This window comes from Sinocyclocheilus grahami, unplaced genomic scaffold, assembly GCF_001515645.1.
Source record: "Sinocyclocheilus grahami isolate Dianchi unplaced genomic scaffold, SAMN03320097.WGS_v1.1 scaffold416.1, whole genome shotgun sequence".
NCBI lineage: Eukaryota > Metazoa > Chordata > Actinopteri > Cypriniformes > Cyprinidae > Sinocyclocheilus > Sinocyclocheilus grahami.
In genome coordinates this window covers 752117-762672 of record NW_015505595.1, presented here as the reverse complement: position 1 = coordinate 762672, position 10556 = coordinate 752117, and the positions used below count along the sequence as shown (strand labels likewise).

At 37.2% G+C, this 10556-nt stretch overlaps 1 protein-coding gene across 1 annotated transcript in view; it reads left to right on the top strand.

The window, feature by feature from the left end:
- LOC107551151 (somatostatin receptor type 5-like) overlaps positions 1 to 10306 on the top strand; it is a 24032-nt gene extending 13726 nt beyond the window's left edge. The window contains exon 2 of the mRNA XM_016232654.1: positions 8280 to 10306. Coding sequence (XP_016088140.1) covers positions 8323 to 9756 — 1434 coding nt within the window. The 5' untranslated portion in view covers positions 8280 to 8322 and the 3' untranslated portion in view covers positions 9757 to 10306. The remainder of the gene's footprint in view (positions 1 to 8279) is intronic.
- Positions 10307 to 10556: the final 250 nt, after the last annotated feature.

The following is a 10556-nucleotide window of genomic DNA, read 5'->3' as shown; positions in this document are numbered from 1 at the left end:
CTTTCACAACGAAACACACAGAGTCTCCACAACATGTATTCCGTTGGAGTAACACAATATCGTCTAATTATCGTTATCAATAAAATCCCAGAATATTATCGAGATATCATTTTTGTCAATATCGCACACCCCTAATTTATGTTATTTAATTGATATAATAATTTATTGATAATAATTGTTTAAATTAATATAATAATTAATACTTTTGACTCATCCATTTTCTTAACAATGGTTTAAAGGCTGAAATGTAAAGTTTATCATTTTATAAAACTTTGTTTTTGTGAAAACTTGTATCTGAACTGTAAATGATGCTTTTTACAGTAATTTTACAGTTTAATATGGTACTACATTGCCCTACCCCACTCATATGGTATTAATTTTATTTATGCAGGTCTTTAAAAAAGTTCTTAAAAAGTCTTAAATTTGAGCTTAAAAATCCTGCAGAAACCCTGCCTTCTGATTCACATTGTAATAAATGATTTGTGACCCTGGAGCACAAAAACAGTCTTAAGTCGCTGGGGTATATTTGTAGCAATAGCCAACAATACATTGTATGGGTCAAAATTATAGATTTTTCTTTTATGCCAAAAATCATTGGGATATTAAGTAAAGATCATGTTCCATGAAGATATTTTGTAAATTTCCTACCATAAATATATAAAAAATTTATTTTTGATTAGTATTATGCATTGCTAAGGATTTAATTTGGACAACTTTAAAGGCGATTATCTCAGATTCCAGATTTTCAAATAGTTGTATCTCAGCCAAATATTGTCCTATCCTAACAAACCATACATCAATGTTGTTTAAATTAGACAATAATTGATGCAAAATACAAACTCATACTGTACATGGTGAATTTATGTAGCAGATACCCTTACAAAAACAAACAAACAAAGGAACCACAGAATAATGACCTCTGAGAAGAACAATCTTTCAGTGTAAATACTGGCAAAACTCTGTGTTAAAGAACTGAAGCTAAAGCCCACTCATGCTACCCCCCACATGATCAGGTGGCAAAAAAAGTCATGAAAAGCCGGTGATTGGATTTCCTCACAATGAGAAGCATGCTGTTATCACATACAATTAACACATATAAAGAGGGTCCATTTGAAGTCAGTCAGGATAATAAAGATCATTCAGATCATGGAAGCTGCATGATTATGGCAAATATTTTTCCCCTTTTAATTGCAAATGTTAATTTCAATTAATAAAATGTACATTAAATACTTATTTTAGGTGGTAATGGCATTTTGATGATCCCATCCCATTATACACTCTCTGAACAAAAGGTACAAAAGCTGAAAAAAATCACATTCACAGCATCACAACAAAGATGTCTGTGATTGGTTACTGCTACAAGAAAACATGCTGTAAACATTTTAGATTGATGAGAATAGATGTAAATGGAATGCTGTAATTGACCATTTTAGCAATTAGCTAATTATATTAATTGTCCAGCCCTAGTGCACTGAGTCAAGCATCTCTCAAAACAAATAAAATAAATGAAATTGTGGCTTTCGCTAATTGATGGTTTTGTTGGCTGTAGTATATAATACAAACGTCATTGTTCTTATCTAGCACTTGTCCCAGGAGCAAGTGCCATATAATCAGATGAACCACTGAATGGATGAATGGCTCCCGTGGGTGAGAGAAGATAGATTAAAGTGAGCATCCGTTCAAACAATGCTTACCTCCCGGAGCAGAGCAGGCCTCTGTCTACAAAGCAATGAATTGGAAGGAAAGGAGAAAAGGACAGGGAGATGTGCACAGTGTGGAATGATGAATTATGCATTGCTCTCACAATTTTCCAAAATAAGCCTTTCAAAAAAAGTATCTTCCTCAGTTAAAAAAAAAAAACTAATTATATATTAAGCTTATGTTAAGTGATTTTAAAATTACTTCTTAATCTAAAGCCAGTGCGAGTTTGGACACTTGGAAGGTCGTGAGCTTTTGCTCAGTCAGTTAACCTGATAATTGTGTCAAAGCTGGTACACGGCATGATTGTACTGCAAGGTGGCAATCGTGTCAGCTGTTGCGCTAAACACGGAGGTCAGTTTTCAATGTTGCTTTTATTGCTATAGACAGAAAAAGAAAATAAAACGTGACTGTGTAAATGTTTTGGTGAAGAGCAGAGAACAAAACTAAAGTCTATCTGTGTGTGTGTGTGTGTACCTGGTATTCCTAGTGTTGCCATCTTCAGTGAGGCAAAATAAGGGACACCCATTCACGACCCTCCCCCCCCCAAAAAAAACCCCCAAAAAACAAGGACAAATAATCAGTGAGGAACTCATAGCTCAACAATAAACCATGAGAAAACATGCTCAAGTATGTAAATTTGCAACAGAACACATTAATATTGTTATTTTATGTCATTATTTATAATTATTAATAATTATTAGTATTTATTGACAGTTTTTCAGCTGTTACCTGGATGAGATGAATTTTTATTATTTATTTATTTTATTAATTTGTTTAAATTAGGACTACATTACTATGTAATTATCTGTCTCATTTTTAACTAAATAATTTAGCTTTTTTTTTTCTTTTTATAATGCCAAATTGAATATGACATATATGATTATTTACTATGTATATATTTATGATTAATATAAATGATAAATTAATAAAAAGGGTCTAACTTTAATTATAATCTATTAATTCATCTGTCTAATCATGTCTAAAAATAATAATAATTATGTCTACCAAGCTCTGATAATGTATGGAATATTATATTAATAGATTATCCAAATTTTAATAAAACAAGAGGCCTTTACCTTTAGAAGCACGGATGTGTCTGTCAGTTTAAAGGTATGGTTCACCTAAAAATGAAAATGCTGTCATACTTTGCCCAGGTTGTTCTAAACCTGCATAAAGTTCATTCATCTGTTGAACACAAAAGAAGATACTTTGAAGAATGTGGGTAACTAAACAGCTGCTGGTCCTCAGTAAATTCTAGAGAAAAAATACTATCAGAGTCATTGGAGACCAGAAACTGTTAGGTTACCCACATTCTTTAAAGTATCTTCTTTTGTGTTCAACAGAAGAAAGAACTTTATGTAGGTTTAGAACAACCTGGGTAAATTATGACAGAATTTTCATTTTTGGGTGAACCGTCCAGTCAGACAGTCCACCGTGAACAACTGAACTGCTTCTCTGCAAACTGCGCGTTCATCGATAGTTACAGGATAGACCCATTGATAACTTTCTCATTCATCTCTACATCTGGAGAGCCTTGTGTTCAAAGGGCAGATGTGAGCTCCTAGATGTTTTAAACCGCACAGGTTTACCGCATGCTGCGCTCGTGTGAAAGGGTTTTAATGGCGCACGTTCTGGAGACTCCATCGCTATGGAAACAATGACGCCAAAATGCAATCTCGCTCAAATGAGCTTCTCTAATTCTTCTTATGAAATTGATTTCATTATAATTGCTATTAGTATTATAAACAGTGCAAAATACTTATTTGTTTATTCAATTATGTATTGGCCTTTGTAAAATATGGGACAAATCGCGTCCCATATTGATTTGATACGGGACACATAATTTTACCTTTAAATAAGGGACGATTCCATATTTTAAGGGACGGGTGGCAACTAGAGGTGGACCCGAAAACAAGAGGTCCGACCCGAGCGGGTTCGGGTCCAAAACTTCGTTGAGTACCTCGGACATGGGTCGGGTTCGGTATTAGTGGCCTCGGGTCTCGAGTAATTTAAAATAAAAATGCTTTTTTCCAAATGGACCCGATTAGACCCGAATTCATTTAAACTATCCCGAATGCATAGGCAACTTTCACTTTCGTGTTAAGTGAGGAACGCACATAGAAAAGGAGCATATGCTACGTTTGTAACCTTGCACACAGAAATCATCTTATAGATATGAGATCCATCAGAAAAATCCACTAGCTTCATTATGCTGCCTGTTCATATAGGGCTTTTCTTTTTTTGTGTGCATAAGTTTTCACCAGAGATCAGGTTGCAGACAACACTAGCGAATCCATGAATTATTAGGCAATCAGTTTATTTTTGTCAAACTGTCACATTTATTTTTCAAATCCACTGGTCACAATTGAAAGCCGAGCTCAGAAATAACTTGTATGAGATACATATCTGAGGAAAAATGCATTGTTAGTCGGCGCCACCTAGCGAACAATCGTTTTGCACTCGGTGTGAAAGCAACGTTTGTTGGCGATTTGCTTCGCTTTTTCGCATCGCGCTCAGTGTGAAATGGCCTTTAGGGTTAGGGTTAAGGAGCTGTTAACACTGAACGCGAAAATCGGTGTGAATGTTCGGCACGATGACGCTTTTGAATCGAAACAATAGATCCCTAATGGGGCTATTCACACTAGGCGCGATCATTCACGGCGTGAAAAAGCGAAGAATTTTTTTCCGTCCTGTGTGTCGATTTTTTCCCCATCGCTCCGCGATGAAACGGGCCGTCCAATCAGATTTGAGCTTAGATTACGTGCCCGGAGCAGCTGCTGTTGCACAAAAGGGTGAGAATGGTGGCACTGTTTCAAAAACCATTGTTAACAAACACAGAAGAAGTAGTATTATGTGATCTGGAGAGCACAGTCCATTTTATTTCACGCGCAAGAGCGTGTTCCCTCAAAATCTGTCAATCATCTCTTTCCCTTCCGTATATAAAAAAAAAATAGAGAAACATTTTTCTACAAGTGAAATATGAAAGCAAATAGACATATGATTATGAAGATATATTTTCTGTATGTTTTTATGCAGCTCACTGTATTTTTATAACAATAAAGGATTTTTATGACAAGCAGGTAGCATTCAGTCTATTATAAATCACAAAGAGTGCATGTCTACTTATTATAGAATCAAAATCCATTTAGATCACAATCTGAAGTTATTACAAGCACTCGATGATGGTTTAAAGTGGGGTTTGAGCAAAAACATGAATAATTACATACGTTTTGAAATGTAGCTTGATGCTATTTGTACCTCTAATTATATTTTCAGATGTATACTTGTAAGCATTATGGATAGTTTGTGTTACTAATGAAGAACCAAAAGTTATTTATCTTAATTTAATGCTGTATATTGAGCAGTGAACAATGCAAAAGCCATATACGAGATACATAGGCTACATGAGGAAAAAATGCATCGTTGGTCTGCGCCACCTAGCGTGCAGGTGTGAATTAGCAGAAGGCGATCAGTCGTTTCGCGCTTGGTGTGAAAGCAACGTACGTCGGCGATTCGCCTCACTTTTTCGTATCGTGCTCAGTGTGAAACGAACTTTACATGTGTGTGTGTGTACACTGTATGGTTGCTAGCAGCCAATTTGATGGGTTTGTGTTTGGTTTGTAAATAAGAGAAAGCCTATGGGCCTACACTGATCAAATTCAGGTCAACTTCCCAAATTTTGTTTAAAAACTGTCGGGAGCCCAGTGCTCACAAATTACTCGGCTTGGCTCGTAATTCCTCTCACGCAATGCAAGCCATATGAGCATCAATGTTTGACATGCGATTTCTCCCAATGGATAAAAAAAATAGATATAATAATAATAATGATGCTTGCCAACTCGTATTAGAGCAAAAATCGCAGCGTGTATGGCATAATAGCCTGTCAGACTCCATTTCAATAATATAGTTCAGAGATCATGTAAATGGTGGGCATTAAAGCATTAAAATATACTTTTAGCACTAATCAGTAATGGTTTCTACAAAATCAGCCTGTGATGCAATCATTATAAAGCTTATAAAGACGTAAAAAGGTTTTTTCCTCTCCCCATGTCTGTTTCATGTTACTTTAAAAGAACCAATTAACCTTAAAATACTGCAAAACGCGTTGCTTGCATACTTTGTCTTAATGAAATCAATCATTTGATCATCTGAAAAGTTTTTTAAGCAAAACCGGAGCCAGAAAAATGTTTTGATGGTTTGGATAGCTATTTAATCATGAAGGTTACGAGTGTGCAGCCATATGAATGGCATAGCTTTTCTTCACTTGCTTTTATCTCTTCACTTATTATTCTTTTTGTTCGACTTTTATTCTCCTCTGCATTTATTTTTTTCCCCATTTCAACATTGCACTGACACTGAATATACTACTTTCATCTGTTTTTGGGGAACGAATCTTTGCAACTCTTATAGATATTTTTATAATGAATTAGCTTTCATTCATGTAACATCATTAGCTGCCTTCATTCTGAAATGTTCCAAAACATTGTCTTCTATGTTCAATAGCAGGGTGCTTCAAAGAATGAAGCACAGTAAAAGTCAATGGCATTACATCTTTCAATAAACAGGTTGTTCTTTAATCAAAAAGCTTGCTGGTATCCAATGTCTCCCATTTTATCAACAGCCTTAATTAAACATAATTAATTTACGGTCATATCTCAGCCTAGATTACGTTAAACCTATATAGAGCATGATGATGGCAGTTCTTCTCTGCATGTTTTCCCCTGTCTCTCTGTGTGAGTGCCACAGTGGTCTACAGTCAATTTATCTTCCATATTCTTTGCTTCTGGATGTATTTGGGAAGGAGAGAGAAAATAAATTCAATAGAAATGGAGAGAGGCAGGTGTGAATATCTTACATACAAAGCTTTTCCATTTCAACAAAGACATATGGAACGTAAGACACCTGATCACCTGATCCTATTTACTCTTCTCTCTCACGACTAACTATTCTTACACTCTCAAACACCATATAGTATTATATATCGCTATAGAATTATTTAATATAATATGCCATTATATAGATTATATATGAGTTAATTCAGCCAAACATAAAAAATCTGTCATTTACGCACCCTTGTCTTGTTCCAAACCTTTCTTAAGTATATGATGACAGAATTTTCGTTTTTGAGTGAACTATCTCTTTATTAAGATAACCAAGGACAGTATATATCCTCAGAACAAGCATCATGCATGTGCACACACACACCATGAATGGGCTATTAATCATCTGCTCAGTCAGTTCTGAATCCCAATGTGCACGATTGCTAATAAAATGTCAGTTATTAGCCACATGTGGGAAAGCACAGTATTTGAACTGTCTGTCTGAACCAAGCCAAACACAAACATCCCAATGGAGTCAGTCGCATTGCTGTTGCCATCACTGCAATTGTTTCTTATCTGACACAACATGCAACAGCTCTCACCCTTTATTCCTGCATTCTGTTTTAATCATGTATTTTAAATTACTATTCCCAGTATAGCAAGCCTTTCTTCTGTTCTATTATGCGTTGCTTTACAATTGAATTGTCATTGTCCATATTTGTTTTTCCATAGTTCAAATATACACAGTGCAAATGTTTTGAAACGCTGCCATTCTAATGGTTCAGCGAGGTACTGCTGAGGCAGACTTTTCTCTACTGAGCATCTCACATACGCAGGATAATTGGCATGCCTGATTGCCTAAGGGACAAAAATAACACCATCCAAATCCCTGTGAGCCATGTGAGTGTTTTTACGACGAACTGTTCTGTGCAATCCTCCAATCTTTTTATGTAATTTGACCAGTGTTTAATCCAGTGGTTCTCAATCAGGGTACCTCTGGAAAGTACATTTCAAAGGAGGCCTCTATAATAATAATATAATATAGTATAATATTATATAATATAAACAGTCATTTTAAAAATAAATAATAAAATTGTATTATTAAAATTGTTGCTTTTATTTAAATGTTAAAAACACAAAACAAGACCTTCAACATGTAAACTGAACATATTTCTCATTCAGATGAGAATGCACCATTTTCCCAGTACTCCCAAGTTTCATTCAATACCTGCCCCCTCCTGTGGAGCGGTACACACGTTCCCTGCTTACAATTATATTAATCCTGTCTTGTCCTGCTTTTTTAGGTCTTGACAGCAATCCTGCATGTACTTGCATGTACTTTATTGTTTCAGTTTATTGTTTTTAATTTTACTTAAATTTTTACATTATTTTTATATAATGTCAAAAACATATATAATAATCATTATTTAGGCTACATTTTGTTTAAAAAGACAAAACATGGATTTCATGTTTTATGTATATCTGTATGAGTTGTAAAAAGGTGTCTTTGTCATGTCTGGCATTAAATAAATGTGGGCTGTTGAATATTGTATTGGCTGTTGGACTCAGAAAGGTTGAGAACCACTGGTCTAGTCTATTGTATGTTTTCACTTGGTAAGCTAGTTTCAGATTTGCAAAAAAAAAACAGTGTGAAAAAAAACTTCCTAACAATGGTGCTTTTGTCTGTAGATTATGCATTTATTGAATGTGAGAGTGCATTGAGAGAGAAATGATAGTTTGTGGTTGTTCTCTGTGCAGGACAATGGCCCCCAGCTGAAGGCAGTGACGGCAAGAGACTGAGATGGAGCTGACCTCAGTAGACGCCTCTGCTGTGCTGGGCTTATGGGACAACAGCTCCATTCCTGGTTTCCTTCTTAACGAGAGCGTTCTCAATGACACTTGCTTCCTCAATGCTTTGAACTGCACTAATGGGACAGATGCGGGGAACCAAGCAGGAACAAGCATGGCAGGAATCCTCATCCCTCTTATTTACATCATTGTCTGCATCGTCGGCCTGGGGGGAAACTCACTGGTCATCCACATCGTCCTGCACTACTCCAAGACAGAGTCAGTGACCAACATCTACATCCTGAATCTAGCTATAGCCGATGAACTCTTCATGCTGGGGCTTCCGTTCCTCGCCGTGCAGAACGCCATGCACTCCTGGCCCTTCGGCTCATTCACGTGCAGGTTGGTCATGACCGTTGATGGCATTAACCAGTTCACCAGCATCTTCTGCCTCACCGTGATGAGCATCGATCGCTACCTGGCCGTGGTTCATCCTATACGGTCCTCAAAATGGAGGCGACCGCAAGTGGCCAAGGCGGTGAATGGAACAATCTGGGCGGTCTCGTTTTTGGTAGTCTTGCCTGTGGTGATTTTTGCAAATGTGCAACGGGAAGGAGGCATCTGCAACATCATTTGGCCAGAGCCAGCCAACATCTGGGGAGCAGCATTTATAATCTACACCTCCACAGTTGGCTTTTTCTTTCCATTGCTGGTCATCTGCATGTGCTATCTCCTCATTGTGATCAAAATCCGCAGCTCGGGAAAGAAGGTTCATGCCACTTCGACCAAACGGCGCAAGTCGGAGAGAAAAGTCACGCGAATGGTGGTGATAGTGGTGGCTGTGTTCGTTTTCTGCTGGATGCCATTTTACGCCCTCAACATCATAAACCTGGTGGAATCGCTGCGGGATGAGCCCCAAGGTCTGCATCTATTTGTGGTGGTATTGTCTTATGCTAACAGCTGCGCTAACCCTATCGTTTACGGCTTCCTTTCGGACAACTTCAAGCGGGGATTTCGAAAGGCTCTGTGCCGCTCATCTCGAAGGGTCGAGAACCACGTGCCCACTGAGCAACGGCATCAAGAGGAACGAAGAAGAGTGGTGATGCCCAGGGAAAGCCTTAGAAGAGCAGTGAGAAAGGAAGAGGATGAGGAAGAGGAAGAGTACAGGGAGGAAGTGACGGAGATGACGGAAATCTGCAGGATTACTCAGAACGGAAACGGAAGCGGACAACCTGAAAGTACCCGAGCGCTTTTCTTAGAGAGACCCTCGGGTACAGGGGTTTCTGAGACAAGTTCCCCAGACAGGAGAGGCACGGGTGGGGATGTTAAAGGACCAGGCTTTGGAACTGCTGCAACCCTACTGAACGGGGCTAAAAATGGGAATGTGAAAACACTGCCAGAGGAACCGGTGGAAAAGAACAACTCACTGGAGATCAGCTACTTGTAAACTTGTGATTTGTGTCAGCTGAAAAAACAGTATTATTGTACATGCCTCCCTGAGCTCTATTCAGTTTGTAGTTACAGTACTGCCTCTCCTGAAGCCTATCAACTCGTCATCATGTCTATGAAATTTTCTCCTAGTAATCAGACTTTGTAGTATGGAAGTGTACAATCTGGCAACACAATTTGAAAAGTCACAATTCATTTTGCCTTATTTATAGGACTTGGCAAATCAAAACAAGGGTCATCAGCAGCATTCCATGGTATCAATACCTATGGGACCAGCACCACAATATGTGAAGCATCTATGTGCCTTTTTCTAAATTTGCTTAGGAGATTTAATCAATGCAGTGAATCTATGGCTACGACTGGGCACTAGATCACTAAATACATTTACATGCACTTTTGCTCGATTCTAGCTGTGCATGTGAACATACTTAGTGAGACTTGTAGCGTATTAATAAGTGATACAATTTGGAAAAGATTTTGTAAATGTAAACAGGTCAATAATTATACATCGGCTTGTAGTTGTCTCTAAATGTATTTGTATGTGCTTTTTGCCTTACTTGTAAAAGTATTGTACACTAACTGAAATCTGTTGCAAACAGGTCTTCAAACTCTACATATGCATTGTTATATTATACAGTTTTGTGATGCCTGTCAGTTGTGTTCTTATTTGTTGGCATTTTTAAAAAATATTACACAAATATTCAACATGATATGATTGTCAGTTTTAAAACTGAATGTTTATTATCCAGATTATCATCTATTTATGAGGGACTCTTTAAAAAATTCTATATATTATTT